Source organism: Triplophysa dalaica, chromosome 4, assembly GCF_015846415.1.
Source record: "Triplophysa dalaica isolate WHDGS20190420 chromosome 4, ASM1584641v1, whole genome shotgun sequence".
Classification (NCBI taxonomy): domain Eukaryota; kingdom Metazoa; phylum Chordata; class Actinopteri; order Cypriniformes; family Nemacheilidae; genus Triplophysa; species Triplophysa dalaica.
The window spans coordinates 19,976,446-19,996,848 of NC_079545.1; the positions used below are offsets into that span (position 1 = coordinate 19,976,446).

At 36.9% G+C, this 20,403-nt stretch overlaps 1 protein-coding gene across 1 annotated transcript in view; it reads left to right on the top strand.

The window, feature by feature from the left end:
- The window catches only part of si:dkey-220k22.1 (multiple epidermal growth factor-like domains protein 9), a 68,251-nt gene extending 48,443 nt beyond the window's left edge, over positions 1 to 19,808 (top strand). Inside the window, exons 4-6 of the mRNA XM_056745544.1 lie at positions 5,992 to 6,141; positions 15,110 to 15,379; positions 17,455 to 19,808. Of these exons, the coding sequence (XP_056601522.1) occupies positions 5,992 to 6,141; positions 15,110 to 15,379; positions 17,455 to 17,891 (857 nt within the window). The 3' untranslated portion in view covers positions 17,892 to 19,808. The remainder of the gene's footprint in view (positions 1 to 5,991; positions 6,142 to 15,109; positions 15,380 to 17,454) is intronic.
- The last annotated feature ends 595 nt before the right edge of the window (positions 19,809 to 20,403 follow it).

Here is a 20,403-nt window from a genome sequence, read left to right on the forward strand (position 1 = left end):
TTATCATCTCTTTTATCATTTGGTAATTATATATCTTCTATAAACTGTCAGGCTTAACACTTAAGTTGACGACTATGACATTTGACATATTTTATGAAAACTTATGTTCCTAAAGTTATTCTTTTCTAAATGCTCTGGGCATATTCTTTTATCTCTTTTTAAATGCACTGTTATAGAGCCTCTACCCAAAACAATCAATCTTCACCCTTTGGCTCTACATAATTTTTAGCCTTTTCAACCCAATACTTTTTTCAGTCTAAAGCATGTCATAGCATGCCGTCTGCTCCTCTTAAAGTCTCTAATGACTTATCCGTAAACGCTGGGCACTTTGCCCAAAGCAATTGACATTGGTTTGGTCAATCATGCTATTCATTCTATTGAAGTATTGAAGTATCTTCTGCGATAACGCAGTATTATACCGCTGGGGGAGCTACCTCACCTCTGAAACCAGTTAAAGGTGGTTGTTCCCTTTCTGCATGCTCACTGCATTTACATTACATTTACATTTAGGCATTTGGCAGACGCTATTATCCAAAGCGACTTACATTGCTTTATCCTATACATTTTACATAGGTATTTGCAATCCCCTGGGATCGAACCCACAACCTTGCGTTTTTAACGCAATGCTCTTACCACTGAGCTACAGGAAAGCTGCCCCAGTTGTTTACATTGGCTCCTCCCCATTGATAGATTGGAATTCAATCTATAAACTAACCTTCTCTCTTTGACCTTTGAGTCTGTGTTAGAGCACTCATATTGAATTTTTTGTTTGTATAGTTTGTGTATTGTGATTTTGTCTTGTGTTTTGTGCCATAAAATTGATCATGTCTTACAAACTTTTTTAATGATTTTTTTAATGAACTTTAAGAGAAATGCATTTTAAGATGTTTTACAATGTATCAAGTGAAAAACAATACTATTCAGCTAGACATATGATGTCAACATGTTGGCCCTCAAAAGATGACATCATTATTAAGCTCAGTATCACATTATTTGGTTACGAATGCATAATTTTAAACAGGTTTCCATTTATGTATTATTCATTTCTCTAGGGGTATAAAAAGAATGACTGCACCTTTAAAGGAACAGTTCACCCAAAAGTTAAAATTCTGTCTTCATTTACTCACCACCAAGTTGTTCCAAATCTGTACTTTGTTCTGATGAAAGATATTTCAAAACCGTTCTTGGCCAACGTTCATTTCCATTGTAGGAGAATAGTATTTATAAATTTCTTTATTCTGTTGAACAAATGGAATGGAACGGAAGAATGTAGGAAAGCAAACGGTTTTGGGGCACTTTTGACCACTATAGTAATTTTTCCTACTATGTTAGTAAATGGTGGCCAATAACGGTTTGGTTGTAAGAATTCGTCCAACTATCTTTCTCTGTGTTCATCAGAACAAAGAAATGTCTACAGATTTGGAACCACTCGAGGTTGAGTAAATGATAACAGAATTTGTATTTTTGGGTTAACTGTCCCGTTAAATTAGACTTGGCAGTAAGAACAACATTAGTTTCTTTTTATACAACTAGTTCTTTCGGTGTGATTACGTACTGTACATGCATGCATGTGTTTGTGAGCAAACACGTGTTCTCAAGCAATTTAAGTGACAAAGTAAGAAATATATGTCTACAAGTCATGATCCTGACCTACCCTGCTTTGATTCTTGCTGTGAGTCATTGAATTGTGTCCCTTTGTCCTTATTAAATCCTGTTATGGTGTCCTCTTTATGATCTCATCTGAAAGAAGAAAGATCAACAAACACTGGATGACCACCTACTGCATAATACAAGCAGGCTTACAGTATTTCAGCTACACAATAAGCCTCTCTTTGCTCTTTCACTAATTTATTGACTGTGTAAGAATATGTGTGGGTTTGGTTTACTCACATTGATTTTAATTATCATAAATTAAACTCGTACACACACCGACATTCATACTTAATGATGCAGCTCTTCCTAGTTCATAAGTGCTTCATGCACTGCTATTGGCTGGTTGCACTGCCACTCAAAAATATATATTTTACTCCAAGATTTTTCACAGGAGAAATATTAGAGACGCGGAAGATTTGAGCAAAGGTTTGGCATTAGCATTTAATCTCATTGCTGTCTTGCAGAAACATCCAGTCTTTGATTTTTCTTTCTTATGGGGAGAATCTGGACCAGAGGAAGTGTTTGGGTTTGGCTTTAACTGTGACACATTAATCTTAAACTCAGAGTAGTGTTTAAGATTAATGTGTTTAACACTAATGATCCTCCTCTTGCTTTGCTCTCTGGCCCTGAAGACCCAGTGGTAAAACACACAAACCACATTCAACCGGTACTGACAGCAGTCCATCTACACACACACAGAATCTTTGATCTATGTTTTTGGCACTGTGTTAGATCGCTCTAGTGCACTTTTTGCCTTATGCAAGAGGAATATGTTGCTGCTTTCATCTCTGACCATTTTTATGCTCTGGCCCTATATTGATAGATGGACCGAGACAAACAGACTGTATCAGTAGTAGCCAATTGGAGTCAAAAGTGAATTCTTTCTGCATTGGATTTTTTAGATTTTACACACAACAGATCTGATTAATAGTTTCTGTCAACTGAGATTAGAGAAATTGACCTTTTTACACCATGTAGATAAGTAACATAGCGATGAGAGGTGTGGTGGTACTTTTTTAATCGGGTGACAAATCAGAGTCCTACAATTGTAACATGGCGGGTATTAAATCCGCTGATATGTAACATAATATCACATTGAATCCATATAGTATGAAGGGATGAGAGGCTTTCTGTTGTTGTTTGTTTTGCAGTCATGCAGAATTCCCTATTGAACGTTTCATCGGATGCGCGTGCCGGGACTGCTCCGTTCTGTGTTTAGCTAAAATCTAATAATACAACTATTCATATTTTATTTAATTTATGTGAATATTAATTAATATTATTATTTTATTGTATAATAATTGCATTAAATAGACAATTTGTTGAATGAGTCCTGTAGTTTTGACGCATTTAAAGAAACTGCATCTTACATTGACATCTAGCTGTTAAGCTTGGTATTGCAGTCTAAATTCACAATATTGGAGAGACAAGTTTAGCAATGTAAAAGTTCTTCTCGGTTTTTTTTGTTTGTTATCAGAAATAATGTACAGGCACTCTATAGTTTGCGAATGTGTACCAGAAGTTAAGAGCAGTCCACGAACGCACGCATGCACAGTAACGTTTTCTATGCTGTCGCTTTGAACCCTTCTAGCAATTGTTATTTCTGGGACAAATATTTTGTTACCTTTAGCATAACACAAACAGTGTGTTAAAATTGACACAATCCTAGATAACTGATTTTCTTCCTACCTGTGAAATATACTCTCATCACTAGTTATGAATAGCTTGCTTAGTATCATTAACCTTAAATATCATTAAATCTAATGTTAGACAAATTTTAAGGTACATTTTTTATTGTCATATACTTTTTGCAATTAACTGTCAAAGTAATTATTAGTTAATGCATGTCAGTTCCACTCAAGTTCATGCAAGCATCCTTTAGTATCACAGACTAGTATTAACATTATGGAAACAAATAGGGACACCAATGATGTTTATTGTTAATGTTAATGTTATTAATTACTTTTTTAAGTAAAACACTTTTATAAAAAAATTGTTTAACTCTTCTAAGAACTTTTTGTACTTTTTAATGCTGCTTCAGATTGGTCTTTGTGCGGCTTTGCTGTGTTAAGGCGACAGTATATTAACCAAACTTTAACTTTGGTACAAACCATAAGACCTAGTACCTTTAAATTGACCCTATTTTGTTTCATTTCCTTATTGTTTTGTGTACTTTCATTTGTTTGATTGTAAGGTGTAATTGAAAATAAATGCCATTGTATTGTCCAATACATTCATCCATTTGTTAAAGTGACTTATACTATTTACATACGAAGAATAGCAGAACTGGATCCTGTAACATAAAAAGAATTATGAGCTACAGTACCACAGCATGTCTTTAGACATCAATATCAAAGGTGTTGATCAGCATGTGAACTGTCGTCATGTGAAAGCACCACCAGATCCTGTTCCAGCTCTAAAACAACAACTTGTTCCTCACCGTCATTCTCTCTCTGCTCTTTCATCCACCTCTGTCATTATTGTGCAGTGTATCTGCTTTATTTCATCAGCCTGGAGAATGAAATCCTGACAGAGCCCATATGTCTCTCTCAGCCGGTACAAATCAGTTTTTCAGCCGGTCACTTTTTCCCTATTAGGGGCTGCAGTAGGCTGTCAGGTTATGCTCGTAACATAACGTAGAAATGCTATTCAGTCTGTTTATACAGGGTATTGATGTACTTACAAAGCTCATAAATTAGACATAGCTTGTAGTTTAATAATGTTAACCCATTTGTTTATGAGGTTTAGGGTGCCTGGCATGTAAATATTACTCTGTGTGTGCGTGTGTCGCAGGGCTGGGCATTATTTATGATACATGTTATTTTGTAATTTCTATTTTATTGGGTTGATGAAAATGGCTTCTAATTTTTTTATATCAAAATACTTCAGTGTTTGTATTTTTGTAAATTAAAATTACTGCAAAGTACTTTGTAGAAGTCTACGAGATGACATCATAAAAATGTGGCCTCTGATTGGTGCCAGCCAGGTAGTTTAATCGGACTTGTTGTTAAGAGCCGAACAGAAAATGGAAGAAGGTGGTCAATGTAAGAAACGTGCAGGCTACAAGATATCTATCTATCTATTGCATAAATTGCTTTAATCTAAATTGCAGAGTTTTGGTTCAGTTTTGGTATTCGTGTTAGTAGCCTAGGCTAAATACTATTATAATGACCAGCAGCCTCATTTAGATTGCTACTTTCAGTTAGTAATTAATTAATATATAATTATAACACATTTCAGTGTTGTACAACATAACATTCTTATGCCACTATATTAGTGTAATGGTGTAAACTTGCGTGGAGCGGCAGTGTTTACTGTGAGCTGCTCCAAGACACAGATACATACGAGCCCCCAAATTCACACATAAGTTTAACTGTTTCAGTTCGACCTTTGTTTTGGAATACCTGTTGTTTTCTCTACTGTATAGTTTGAATAAGATAATGGTTTGAATTAGTTCTGTTGATACTTCATGATTATATTTCTGGCTACATTTAAAAAATATATGTATAATTTTTGCTACAATGTTTGTTTTCAGCTCCCAAGGATTGATACATAAATATTTGCTCAATAAATATGCTTGTTGAATATTGTACCTTAATTCAAGTAGCTGTTTGATAGGAGCATGATTTTGCATTCCATTGCATGAACGACTTCCTGTCACATAATATATTTTATAATATGTTTATTATTATTTATGATTAACAATAAAATGGTTAGTTAATGAGAAACTATTTGCTATGAATACAAGCGCCATCAGTTTTTTTCAGTGTTGCTGATGCATTGAAGGCCATTTGTTACCAAACACCAAGTTAATTAGGATACAATTGCAAGTAATTTTGTGTAAGTTTGTGAAGAAATTTCATGATTCCTTGTAAAAGTATTTTGTAGAATTTTTTAAATACAAAAATACGGTAGTTTGTTTTGATACATGGTCTGGCCGCTGTATTTTGTAGTTTATTTTGATACACTTAAAAGTAAGATATTTGTTATTCATTTTAAAATACATTTTGATGTATTTTTGCCCAGCCCTGCGTTTGCCTTTTTATTTGTTTGTAACACCGCGTTTGTATTTTGTCGGTAGATTTGCACATGCTCTTGCAGGGTTTGACCTCTACCCAAGTTCCTTCCTTGTTTTCATGTCTTGAGGTTATGTGCACTTCTAAGAAACATGTGTGTTCGATCTCTTTCTCTTCCCTCCGGTCTCCTAACCTTTAGTTTTGCTTTGTCTAGCTCAATTAGTATTTGCTTTCATCCACTTCACTGGACCACAGTCCAGTCAGTCAAAGCTCTAGGTCTGTTTACTCAACCCTCTTTCCCTCCCCCTGTTCTCTCTCTCAGGCCTCTGCGTCAACTGCCAGGGCAACACCGAAGGATCCGGCTGTGAGTACTGCAGGTATAATTTCTACCGAAAGCCCGGGAGTCCTGTGACGGACGCCTGTATCCCCTGCCCCTGTTCCAGCGTGACTTCGACGGGCAGCTGTACGCTAAGTAAGTCCTCCCAACATGCACGTCAGGCTAATGTAGCTCGAATTAGCATTAGCTCTTCTTTCCCTGTTCGCCAGAGGAGATTTCCACATCTGGAATAAGTCAAGTTCCCCCCTCCCACCTGTTTTGGATTACGTGCTTTGTATCATTCTGGCAGGTTGCCTGAATTTCTGGGTGGGTGGAAGAGGAGAGTTTATTTTTAAGTGAAAGTGAAACTTAAAACTTTTTGCCTCTCCGGGCCTCCGGTGCAAACAGGATATGTTAATGAAATATAAAAGCAGAGTGGATGTGAGAGTCTCTTGTGTGTTTTTTTAGATATTGTTTTGATCAGTACTCCAGCCCTCCCTCTCTGTAGCCCGATTGTGCTCGCCATATGTTTTGCGAGAAATCGTGTGATCTGTGTTTATTTGTGGGTGGCTGTGTATGCTGACTGCGTCGGAAATTTTCTTGTAGCCACGCACGATGATGTAATGAGGTATAGATAGACCTGGCAGTGGAAAAACACCTCATAGACCAGCGAAAGGGCAGGTGCGTGCTTAGTGTTCCCAGGTTTTTCAGAAGGGAGCACACCAATGTACCCTAAAATGCAGCTAGGTGCGGTTTTACAGTAGGTAACAAAGAGGAACTTTTATGACATCCAGTAGAAGGATCACTCTATTAAAGTTACAGTCCCTTTTTTATTACTGTGTTGATATTTTGGCTTGATGTTAGTTTTGATTTGAATTAAATGTCTATTAGCTACAGTATTGTTTAGAACAGTGGTTCCCAAACTGGGGGACGGGAGCCTTACAGGGGGCACAAGGTCATTACAAGGCTAAGGTATTGTCAGCGGTGATTCCCAACAGAATATATAAAAAGCTGTCAACAGTGAACGGTGTAGTACCGTAGTCAACCAGCAGGGACTGACTGCACATGCTAACCATCCAACCATCTGATTTTTATATTGTTTCCTGGCCCACAAAAGGCAGAACGTTAGACACTGACAGCCTCAGTCTTCATCATTCACCTTGATTGTTAGTCTTTTCATACAATGAAAGTAAACGGTGACTAAAACAAGAGGGTGAAAAATTGAAATTATTTTGGATGAACTATTTCAAAAAGGCATGTGAGACTTAAAACAGTATAGTTGTAGTTCCTGACTATCTGTTAAAGCAATAGTTCACCCAAAAGTAAAAATTCTGTCCACATCTATTCACCCTCACTTTGTTCACAACCTGTATATGACTTCTGTGGAACACACAAAAAAAATACATATTTTGAAAAATTATGTCCATGTAATTGTTGGAGCATTGTTATTTGGTTACCGACATTCTTCAAAATTTCTTCTTTTCTGTTCTGTTCTGCACAAGAAATGAGTAAGTGATGAAATTCTGTAAGGGTTTTCCATTTTTGATGAACTACCCCCTTTTAAGATACTCAGAATTGTGCTAAATAGTATGTATATAACAAAGAAAACCCCCACACACTCAAACATATCTTTTCAGTGGTGAATGAACCTTTTTATGTCACACTTCAGGTGCTGCTTCTGAGCCAATATTGCAGTGCGAAACGCCCACAACTTTTCTTAGACGTGACAAGCTTCACATACAATCTAAACTGAAACTAAGGGTATGATTTTAGGAGAGATAACAAAGAAAGCATGGTTACTGATACTGGAAAAGTTTAAAAAGGAAAAACTCTTTTATATCATTTGGATATACGCTGATGAGGCCAGAAAATAAGGAATAAAGATGTGTTAAAGTAATCATTATCAAATATTTTAGAATGTACCAAAAAAGCACATTCATTCAAAATGATGCATATCTGTGTTACATGTGGCACTTTTTAATACTCCTTATCTGTAAGAACCAAGTGACAAACACAAAGGGTGACTAATAATATTGATTTGCAAAAGTAAAAATCATAAAATAGTTAAAAAAAGTTTTCAGAATGACAGCAGTGATATGATAATAATATATGTAGCTGTATTTAGTTCTGGGCCCAAACTGGAACCCTCTCTCTCTCTCTTGTTCTCAGTGGATTGGTAGATATGTTGACAACTAAAGATGGCTCTGGGCATCACACAAGAGTTATACTTAAGCGTCCCAAATAAGAATGAATTTTGATTGAATGTTGATCATAGTGTTTAATGAGAAAGTAGGAAGTACGTGTAAACATTGATCTCATCACTATGCCTTCATAAAGTCGCACATGCTGGAATAAGAAATACAGGTTCCTGCCTTTGAGGATTTGTGATTATGGTAATGTAATGCAGAAAGCAGCACAGTAAGACCAGAGGCTGATTAGCCAACAGAACTCATTTTATTCAGCGCGTAAAATCCCTGATGATACGGCCTGATGAGGTCCAGGCATGTTAAATGACTTCCTTACTTACTCATCAAGGCTGCACTTTTATAAACAAAGAGCAGAATGCAGCGTCAGCCCACTGCTGCCCCACTGAATATCTCTATAGAGCTAATGGGGTTTTATAGGGATGCTCAGCTAACGATGGATATATATCAAAATGTCAAAGGACCACTAGGAGAATGGAAGTGAATAATTTACACCTGTGCATACCTAAAAATGTCACTAAGCATGAAAATAGAGCTGACGGTTTAGGTCATTTGTGGACACCCAACACTGCACAGTGGGGGGCATCATCTCTGCTGCTGGGATTGAGAGGTTGCAGGTACCAAAATCAAGATGCTGAAGTAGTTTCTTAAAGAAGCTCTTGAAAAACAATATATTTTTTAAGCTTTTTGTCTAATATTGTCACTTGTAATGACTTTCAGAGGCGTTTTAGGACCATTGAAAGTGGCGTGAAGACCAACCAATCTGAATTAACCTAAGGATTAATTTCATTGATCCTGCATAGTCTTATTACTGTTTGTGGTAATTTAGTAAAACTTTAGTTTTAAAAAATCTAATTTAAGGTGACACTATAACAGCAAGAGCACAACATTAAGTTCATTCCAACTTATTTATAGGGCATTTTTAACGTAACGCATAAAGGATGAAATGTGGCTGCTGAGTTGGCTAGGGTTGATTAAAATGACCAAATGAATATACATGACACAATACTATGCAAACTCTTCATCTCACTTTAAATCAGAGAAGGCCTGTGTGTCCTGGCCAGATTCCCTCGAATGGCCCTGGTCAATCATGGCCTTCTAATATTCCCCACCCTCTGAATTGGCTCTCTCTCCACCAATATCTGGTGTGTGGTGAGCCCACTGGCGCTGTTGTACTGTGGCTGCCGTCGCATCATTCAAGTGGATGCTGCACACTGGTGGTGGGTGAGGAGAGAACCCCCTCGTATGATTGTAAAGCGCTTTGGGTGTACAGCAATACACAATAAAGCTCTGTTTAAATGCTTCATTCATTCATATTCAGTATTAGACAGAGAGAGAAAGGAAACAACAGGTACCTCATAATGCAAGTCCTGTTTGACTCATACAATCCAGTTTTAGTAAGCGTCGTGCGAAAGCCCCATGAAGATATCTCAAATGGTTCACGAGTTATGGCCATTTGAGTTAAATATGTTACTTCCGGTTCAGACATTTTTGCGCCCTCTAGCGACCTGGGATGAAAATTTCAACTTAAATAACTATTTATATTCACGCTCCGCAGAATTCATCAGCGTTGGTTTGGATCCAATCGGGTAACAATCCAGGGACTAGTTCATTTTTCGCATGAAATGCAAATTAGCGAAAAGATTTGCATGCCGGAAATGAATTCGGAGATATAAGTTTTTACGTTTAAAGCCAGTGATAACATTAATATAAAACATTTGGCTGTGTGACAAACAGTTAAGGGGTTACGATCTCAAACGCGTTAGGCATCGCTGTAGCGCCCCCTAGGGTCCAACATGGGTGGCTCCGTGTATCTGAGTAGCGACTAGGACTTCTACCATCTGACCGAGTCTCAGCTCTGTCTGTCTTACGGTTTGGGCTGTCTGATCAGTTTTAGGGAAGAAGAAGAAGAAGAATAAAACATACAAATACAATAGGTCTATTGAACCCTAATAAAAACTAAAAAAACAATAGGTATCTAGCCTTCGGGCTCGAACCCTAAATATATATGTGTATGCATTTTAGTAATTAATTTATTGTATTATTGAAATGTATTATATGGCACAACTCCGCTTGGGCAATTCAGTCCTTGGTATATAAACCAAGTGTAATAGTTACCTTCTATCACTATTTGTTCATGTACTGAATGTGTGTAAACAAGTGTTTTCATACATGTACAAGTAATATTGTTTATTTTAGCACAGCTGGTTGCTGTATCAGCCAGTCAGCACATAGGATTACAGAGACTAATAGAGTGTTTTCAGATTTCCATTCTTATTGAACACTAAAGTCATTTACTTGATTTCCGTTAACAGCTAGATTTGTTTTGGTTCAGTAATTCATTATTTGTGCTTGTAGTGTAGCACAGTCTGGATTTACAAATGTGTCTCAGTGACTAAGTGGAATCAATTGACCTGAACAAGTAATTATTGGTGCCTCTTGTTGTTGGTATGAGCCTAAGTGGTGATACATTTAGATGGTCTGAGCACTCTTCTGTTGTGTAGCAGGGTAAATACAACCTCATAGTCATAAGTTCTCTAAAACGTTTTCATTACATAAGATTTGCTAAAATCCTGTAAATGTAATTGATAAAGGTAGTTTATTGTAGTCCTAGTTAACCATAAAATAAAAATTCTGTCATCATTAACTCACCCACAGATTTTTCCAAACCTGTCAACATTTCTTTGTTGTGCTAAAAACAACGGAAGATATTTGGAAGAATGTCAGTAACGATCAGATCTCATCCCCCATTGACTCCCAAAGTATTTATTTTCCCTATTATGGCTGTAAAGGGGGGTGGCATCTGTTTGGTTACTAACATTCTTCCAAATATCTTTCTTTGTTTTCGGCAGAACAAGACAGGTCTCGAACACAGTAAATGATAACATAATTTTCATTTTGGGGGAACCATCCCTTTAATAAACAGGGTGGAGGTAGAATATGAATATTAGTTTGAAAAATGAGAATCATTTAAATTTTCACTACTGAAAATTCTTCCATCATTTGCTCACCTTTGAGTAAAAGATCAGATTGTTCCAAATCTGTATAAATAACTTTGTTCTGATGAACACAGAGAGAGATATTTTGGAAGAATGCTTATAACCAGACAGATTTCCCCCCCCATTGACTCCCATAGTAGGAAAAAATAAAATGGTAGTCAAAAGTGCCCCAGAACTGTTTGCTGACCTACATTCTTCAAAGTATCTTCTTTTGTGTTCAACAGAACAAAAAATAATCAAGTAATTTTCCCAACTATGGGAGTCAATTTTGCTATTTTCGGCCGAATATGTTCGGTTGCCAAACATTCGGTGGATCCCTAAACAAAACCACTGCAAACTTATAAATGACCATATAAACGTACAGTGTAAGAGTTTACGCTTTCCATTACACTCCTGTAAGTGTCTGGCAACTCTTGTGAGCGTTGAGCCTGAAGAGGAGAAGGGGCGGGGAAAAGGGGGGACAGCGATGAACATCAATTTTTAAACACCCCAAAAACATAATCAAAGCCTCAAAAACAGCAAAAGAATGGCTCCTTTAAAGTCACAATGAAATCAAACAGCTAAATTCTTAGTGTTAAACACAGTGTTGCAGTGTTTATGATAAATTTGTTATCCGTGGACACCATTCTTTTTTTATTCATTTGCACTTGTAATCTTCAATGGAAAACATTAACCTCCTCTCCCACTCTTTAACAACAACTCTTCACCACATGAGCAACATAAAAGAGGTAGGACTATACTGACTGTCCAATAGTCAGGCATTTTTAGCCATCCACTCCAGGCCCAACCTACAACAAACCAATCAAGAAGGAAAGGGCAAAATAAAGCCTGTCCTACATTTTTTCTAATTTCAGATTTTATATGTTTTACTCTATCACTCTGCGTTCATTTGCAGTGCCAAACTAAACCAAATAGCTGGCCGTATTGTGTCTGAAGTGCCAGCTTATATGTTTGTCTATGTATTGCATTAAATATTGGCAGTATATTAAGATACTTTCTTGCTTGTAGTATTCTTGCAACAGTAAGTGTCTCTTTTTCTTGCCAGCGCTGGATTGAAAAGCATGTTTGATTTGCATATGCTGGCTAAATTTGCATTAGAAATGACTTAGCACTGGTTGCCTTGTTATCTACCAACAACATCAGCTCTGTTCTACCAGATCTTAAGCTTTGATTCAGCAGATTATGAAAAGCTCTGCTGTTCAGTTCCTGTCCACAGTTATTAAAAACCTATAGAGAAAATCGAAACATATAAATATAAGACGGTATTTGAGCTTTCGTTTATGACTCGAAGGAATCAAACCGTATCTGTGTAGTCATTATGTATACTTTACACTTGTTTTATGAAGTGTTTTATGAGTGTAGTGGTTTTTTAATGCGTGACATTTAATCAGAAGGTGTGAGAACTGCTGAAGAGTCAGTGGTCGTGTGCATGCCTGTACCTGTCTGAGCAATGCGTCAACTTTACGCAAGGGCTGTGTGTGTCTCTGTGCGTGCGTCTCTGAGCGTGCCCATGTGATGCTGACAAATGACGAGCTAAAAGCTATCACACTCCACCAGCAGCTGCTGTACAACGCTAAGATTGTTAAACATTGACTTACCTCAATCCAAACGATATCAGCACAAGTCACAGTTAAAGTAACATCAGGAAGTGTCTCTTAGGATTTCGCCTATGAAATGTTTGTATGGTGTTGGAACTGTTGAACATTCTTGTGAGGTTTTCGTTGCCACTGAATGAAGTGGAAAACGGCTCATTGGGATAGACGTTTACAGGTGAGACCAAACAAAAGGAGTCTTTGTGTGTGTGTTTACATTAGAGTTACGACTGTGGGTTAGACTAACCAACGTCACAACCAACTACAGTTCAAATTTCTTTTATTTTGATCTGAACCTTTTTGTCTTTTGCTGTTTGTTTATATGAATGAATGAATGTGAAATAAGGTCACTCTTGCTTCATATATTGTTTTATTTTTTATATCTTTATTCTATGGTATTTTGTTTTTGTGCGTAACCTTTTGTATTGTTTATATGAAATGTGTATGTCAATAGACTGTTCATTCTGTCTCTATCTATCCGTGTTCTGTGTCTTTATATGAGCATGATGGTTGAGAAATGTGGAAAATCGGCTCCTGTAGTGTTGTAGTCTCTGGGTGTGCATCACTGCCCGGAAGTTTTGTGTTTTATATCCTGCTGTCGGCGATATGCAGGTGCTGAGTGTGGGGAATCTGTGAGAGGAGGGTCATACACCCCCCACCCCGATTCACTGCCTACTCCACATGTAACATAAAAACTGCTGCTCTGTTAGATGCATTTGATTCACAGTTGCTGCTACATTACATTCTCTATTATTATTGCTTTCCCGGCAGCATGGTTTTTGCTTTAACTTCACTCTCTCTCGTTGCTCCTTGTCAGTTCTTTTATTTTATCTCTGGGCTGCATCATAAAATAAATTCTTTCTTCTAGTCTTGGACCTCTGTTTTCTTGTTTTTCAGTTTCCTTTCCATCCATCATTGTTTTTTAAGTCTTCGATGTAGGTCATGCAGCAGTGATCTCTGAAATGTATTATTTGAGTATTTTAGTAGTTGCCATAACCTAGTATCATGACGCAGGTTTGTTGATGGTGGGGTTTTTCATCTTTAGCTTTTCCAAAATGTTGCTTGCAAATAAATGCTGTAATGTTCTGTAATGTTACTGCTGAACAGATATTTATCTGTTTATTATATCTGATCTCATATTTCATAATATTTCTGTTATTTTATTTTTTGACTTATCGATTACATATTGATATAAGTGTTCAATATTATGCCTACCTAAGTTCTCAGATGTATTGTTTTAAATTGTGTAGCGTTGAAGACAAAGTGGGTCATAATTGATTGAAAGGCAGGTCCGTTCATGCATCCGCAGCTATCAGATAATGATGATTAATACAGAAGAATGTAAACATGTTTAATTGTGGCTGTTTAATGAGGAGAGATGATCAATGTGTGCTCATTAAAGATGATTTATGAATCCCTTCTTATTTTAAAGAATGTTGTGATGAGTTTAAGTTGACTCAAATTATCAATTTTCTTATTGTAAGCATGTGTCCGCAATTATAAAACGCGTGTACACATTTTTTTAGTAGTCATATAATGATCATGCTGTTTATATTTGGTCACATTTGATTGTTCGTCATTTAATTTGCAGTGACTACTAAAAGCTTTTAGTTATGTTAGAAATTAAAAAGAAGGATTGATGCACTCGATACGCTCCATGGCTGACTAAAGTAATCATTATTTTGTTTCTTAGTTCCTGTCAACATTATTTTTTTTACACAGTTTAATGCACCTTATGGATGTTACCTTATTGTGGACCTTATTTTTCTCTGCTATTTAAAACCTTAAAAAGAGAACAATGCTTTTACAACCTCAATCCTTTATATTTTACTGTTATTTTTTTACAGAGTTTCGCGTGTAATGTCCGAAAGGTGTAATTTTAAAGTTTTAAATGTTTTTTTTAAATACAATTTGCAAATTTAAAAGAAAACATGTCATTTTACATGTCATTTACAATATAAAAAGAGCTAGCCTTTTACTGTTTTGGTAAAAAAAAAAGTCTGTTAGAAAATAATAACGGTAAGAAATTTATCTTACAAGTGACTTCAGGCTGCCATAAAAGTTAAGGCTTCCTTAACTGTAGTTCTCCGTTTAACCATTCAAAATTATTTAAATACTTTACCCCTAAAATCATAAAAAGATTCTGCCATCTGCTGGCCAAATGACTTTAGATTCCTAATTATCTCCAAATCCAATGGTAATATCAAGAAAGAGAGCTAATGCTTACGGGTATTTCTTTTAAATGCTGTCTTGTTCTTATAATACAAGCCTTTATGTATAGAGTAAATCTAATCTCTAACCTCAAAGCTTAATGTGCTTGTGCTTTTAGACGAAAGCGGTCAGCCCATCTGTAACCAGTGCAAGCCAGAGTACCAGGGTAGTAACTGTGACCAGTGTAGCGATGGCTTCTACAACGCCGACAGCATCTGCATTCCCTGTAACTGCACTGGGAACGAAGACCCGCACACATCCCCTCAGATCTGTCAACAAGACACGGGCCAGTGCCTGAGGTGCATCAACAACACTACGGGCCTGCACTGTGAGCGTTGCGCCGACGGCTTCACGGGGGACGCCCTCGCCAAGAACTGCACTCCTACAGGTGAGTCAAAGCCAGTAAGCATGAGGTCTTGTGTGTAAAACCTTCTGTACACTATTTACACGAAGATGGTGACTTAATCGTTGCCAAAAACGAATGACTCACTGTTTTTGTTACGAGTTCTAAGAGAAATTGATTTGAGTTTAACCGCAAGCTTGAGCTCTAATCGGACAGTATTGAGCAATATTCAAAAGTTATTAACATTACTTTCCATTGACTCGAGTGTTCTTCTGTAATCTGTTGATTTCATCAGTGTTACACTGTATAGCAGCAAGATAATGTTTTCCCTCAAGCACAGGCTGCCAGAACAGTACAGAAGGACCACAGGGTGAATATATAAAAGAGACAGGGGAAAAAACTGTGATTTATCACATCAGTAGGACTGCCAAATCTACACTCTCTTTTCGTCAATCTTTCCATAAGGCCAACAAGAATAAATCTCCTTCAGTCCCTGTGTAAGCTCCGTTCCAGATGTTTCGCTGCTACACCCATGTTGCTGGTCATTCATGACATCCATTGAAGTTCCATATGGAAATAATTTGACCTCTAACAATTGCTAAATGAGTCTCTCCCACAATGCACTTGTTTTTTTAGATAAATGGCTAAGTTGGGATTTCAGTCTTTGTCTAAGTTGTTGCGCTGAAGTTCTTTTTCAAGCTGCTGTTGTCAACTCATTTGAAAAGATGGGAATCGCTTTCGTCTGTAAACCTTCTGCCCATGTGCAGCATCTGTTTTCAACATTACATTAGATGTTATCTTAACACAGGACTGTACTGCTCCTCTCACCCATTTCCTTCACTCCCTTATGCTTTCTCCCACTTCATCTCTCTCTCATTTTTGTTCTATCCAAGGTTATTGCAATAAATAAATTATAAATAATAAAATATCACTATTAATATTATTTTAAAAACCAAGCAAATATTCTCTCTCTCTTCTTTGTTCTCTCTTTTTTGCCCTAATTTAAAAATATTATTATGGTTTACAACAACTTAAACTACTAACATTTTTGTAAATTGCAAAAAAATAAATAAATAAAAAATCTGTCTTAATATTATTTGAAAAACTAAACAAAAATGAGAAATGTTACCTCAACATAAAAAATGAATTTAATAATAAATATATTAAATAATAAATATTTAGTTAAACTAAAAATATAAAAATGAAGCCAATTTGAAATATGAATAAAATGACAAAAATGATAACTAAACTATAATAACTCTTGTTCAATTCATCACTTTTGTTTAAACTGCATGCCATTCGCTTACAGTGCTGCAGTTTTTGGCCATAATTGTAACTTTCAGCATAGGATATTACTACTGCAAAAATATTGTTTTTGTTTTTTTTAAACGTGAGTGATTCGCTTAATAGGACTAGGTGTGTTGTAATCCCACTATTTCAGCACACACATTTGGATGCAACAGTTTAGCTGTTATGCTAATATACTATAAAATCATAGATCAGTTTTGGCACAAGCACCCCATGGTCATATCATAAATGTGCTGAAAGTAATTATTTGCTAATGGAATGATGTGCAGAAAATGTCTGTAGGTCCACAATCATAAATCTGTGTTTTATCTTTGTATAATAAAGTCTTAAGAACTGATGTTTTGTTTAATGGGCTCTATGCATGCGTGACTTCCGCGTTTCACAGGAAGAACCCTACGCAGTTTCCAGTTGGGGAGAAAATAGTTTTATTTAGCAGATGCTGTAAATTGAGGCACATAGAAGTGACGTTCTACACTATTTGAATGTTATAACGAAATGTTATCGTTTCAAATACGGTAGAACAGCACTTCTATATACCACTTCTGTGAGCAGCAAAGTACAGTATTTGCTTAATGTAACTATTTTCAAATTTTCCATTTCTCTCTACTTTAAGTCTCCTCAACCGGAAACTGCCTATTGTTCTACCTGTGAAATGTGTAAGTCACGCTTGCATATAGCCCATCCAGTGGCTAGGTTTGCCATCATTTACATTTTTTGCTAATAATATGTTATATAAAAATAGTTGAATATCTCATACTGTCCTTCTCTCCCTCCTTCTGTCTCTCCTCCTATCTTTCTTGGCCCATCCATAGTCGTCCAAACGTCACCATCCACCACTACCCTGGGGTTTCACTACACCACCATGACCTCCAGCCCCAATGCTACAACCCAGTTCAGCATGTCCACCCTGCTGACAAGATTAGGCACCTCGGCTCCTAACACCACCAAGGCTGCAGTGACTCAACTCCCATGGAACCAGTTTAACATCATCATCCTGGCGGTCATCATTATAGTGGTGGTGGCTCTCATGGCGGCGGTGGGAGGCGTGTACACATACAGGGAGTACCAGAACCGCAAGCTGAACGCCCCCTTCTGGACCATTGAGCTTAAGGAGGACAATATCAGCTTCGGCAGCTATCACGATAGCATTCCAAACGCAGACATATCGGGGCTTTTAGAGGAGGAAGTGAACGAAATAAGCAATGGACAACTTGCTTTAAGTGTTCCGAGTAGTTTGTATAAGATCTGATCTGTGTTGAGTTTTAAACAATACTGTGGCAGGAACATGGCTACTGTGCCAGCACTGGCCCAGGGGTCCTAAGATTGTGGATACGTGGACCCTCATTTTTTATTTTTTATTTTATGATGCACAACGAACAGGACCTGGTGTCCTCAGCAAACATGGCGCAAACACAAAACCAGAAAGAGAGACAAACATCAGCTGTCGGATGTGCCACTGTCCGGTTGGAGACCTTGGGAGACTCAAAACTCATTTTGTCTTTCTTCAAAACCAGAGACAAATTTACTAATGTATGAGAGAAAACTAGAGACTAAGGCATGTCAGTAGTGATAGCAATACACAATGAGACTTGCATGTTTCATTACTCATGCTTTTCCACAGATAATTTATTGAAATGCACCTGCTTTTTCGACATTGTTTGCACATTTTCATGCAAAGATTTGCCGATATGCAGTTGCATACGATACAACTGTCCATTAACCCGTTCCCATTGTTAATGCTGAGAATTAAAATGAGAATGGATGTTCATTTTCAACAAGCTCAGGATAGATTTTGTTTTGGTTGTGCAAGAATTTTTTGACGCTAGAAAATAAGGACAATGTGATTACATATAAATTACTATAGAGGGCAGCATTGCACATGGCCTGAAATGCATTTGCTTGGTATGAAATGGAAATGTGTCATTCTGAGTGACAGAATGACACATTTGTCATTCTGAGTGATTCTGAGCAAATGATACGATGAGGTGATTCATTTTTAAGCTAAAGAGGATCTGTGTGTCAGTTTTAAAAAGACAGAGATGAATGATTTTTTTGTCAGTTTTACAAAAGCAAAGTGGATTTAGAGGACTGAGGACTTTTAGTTGTTTTATTTATTTTCAGAAAATTCTTCTCAATCCTCCTTTTATTTATGACTGTCACGGTGTGCCGGGCCATATTGTGTTGGCTTTAGCAATTTCTCGGATTTGTGAAGTCATCTGACTGGGAGCATTTAACAATTTGGTTAATTTATTTGATGGACCCTCTCGCTCAAACTTTAAAAAAGGGTATCACATGGCACAAATATGAGCAGCCGTCATTTATTCAATCTGCCTTAGCACGGGCTGAAACAGGTTGAGAGAGAGGTCAATAAATGAATCAGTGCAGACATATACCAGTGTGTGGGTGTGCCTGCAGGTGTCAAGGTTAATATATGACAGAGCGCATTGGGTGGAAAAGTACAAAGGAGAAGTACAGTAGAACTGAGTTTGAAAAAAAAAATGAGGTGTGGAGAAACATGACAAATGTATAATCAGTTTCAACAATATGTCTGATGAAGAAGAAGACAAGAAAATCTGCCCTTTGCTCATTTTAGCTCCCTCTCTTATTCCACAGTCCTGAAGCTACGCTCATCAGAAGTGTGTTTACTGTAAATAAAATGATATGGATAATAGATGTACAGAATAGTTGTTACAAGGAGGCTGCTATCATATTGGTACGTGGGACACAACATATGCATACATGCACACACACAGAAACAGATGTATTAAAATGATAGTTCACACCTGAAAATGCAAATTCTGTCATCATTTAGTCATCCTCTTGTCATTTCAAACCATTTCAAGAACAGCAAAGAAGAAATTTTGAAGAAATTGGGTAAACGAACAGTACCGGTACCAATTCACTTCTATTGTATGGACATAAAACAGATACAGAAGTGAATGGGGCCCAGTTACCAACATTCTTCAGAATATTTTTTGTGTGTGTTCTGCAGAAGGAAGAAAGTCATAACGGTTGAAAATGACAAGAGGGTGAGTAAATGATGACAGATTTTTCTTTTCTGGGTGTCCTTTGGGAGACCATTGTATGCATTGTGCTTTATGCATGATGCACCACACTCACAACTCAACTAACTCGATGAAAGATTTCAATAAAAGGAGGTTTTACTATGAAATGTGTTATTGTGCGTTTTCTTTTTGTATGTACCTTACAATACACCTATCACGTTTTTGCTTGCTCTTACAAACAACTAAAGAAGATATCAATGAGTGTATCACTTGTAACATTTTCTGCTATTTCCTGTACAGACGGAATTATTTGAATGAGTATTTCCATGCTTAGGTTGTTATTGTCATCATTCATTGATGTCAGAGGTATCTGCGTTCAGACAGCTCCTACATGACATATCAGTCTGACAATCTCTTCCTACTTGAGTGGGTGGTTCCTGGCCAGAATAAGGTGCAAAGACTTTATGTTGTACACTAAAAATTATGTGTTATTTTGGGTGTTATTTTCAACTCATTGTCGCTTATTCTATTAACTCAGAAAATGTGTTTATTTGAGACAACAGCGGGTTACAATAGACAGCATTTCGGGTTTTTCAACCCACACACTTTTTGACACCCACAATAAAATGATGGGTTGTTTTTTAACCCATGGCCGGGACAATATTGGAAAGAAAACATGGTTGGGTTTTATTAACCCTGATGCTGGGTTGTTACTCAACCGTACTTGTGGCTTTTTGAGAGATATTTGTTTAAAAA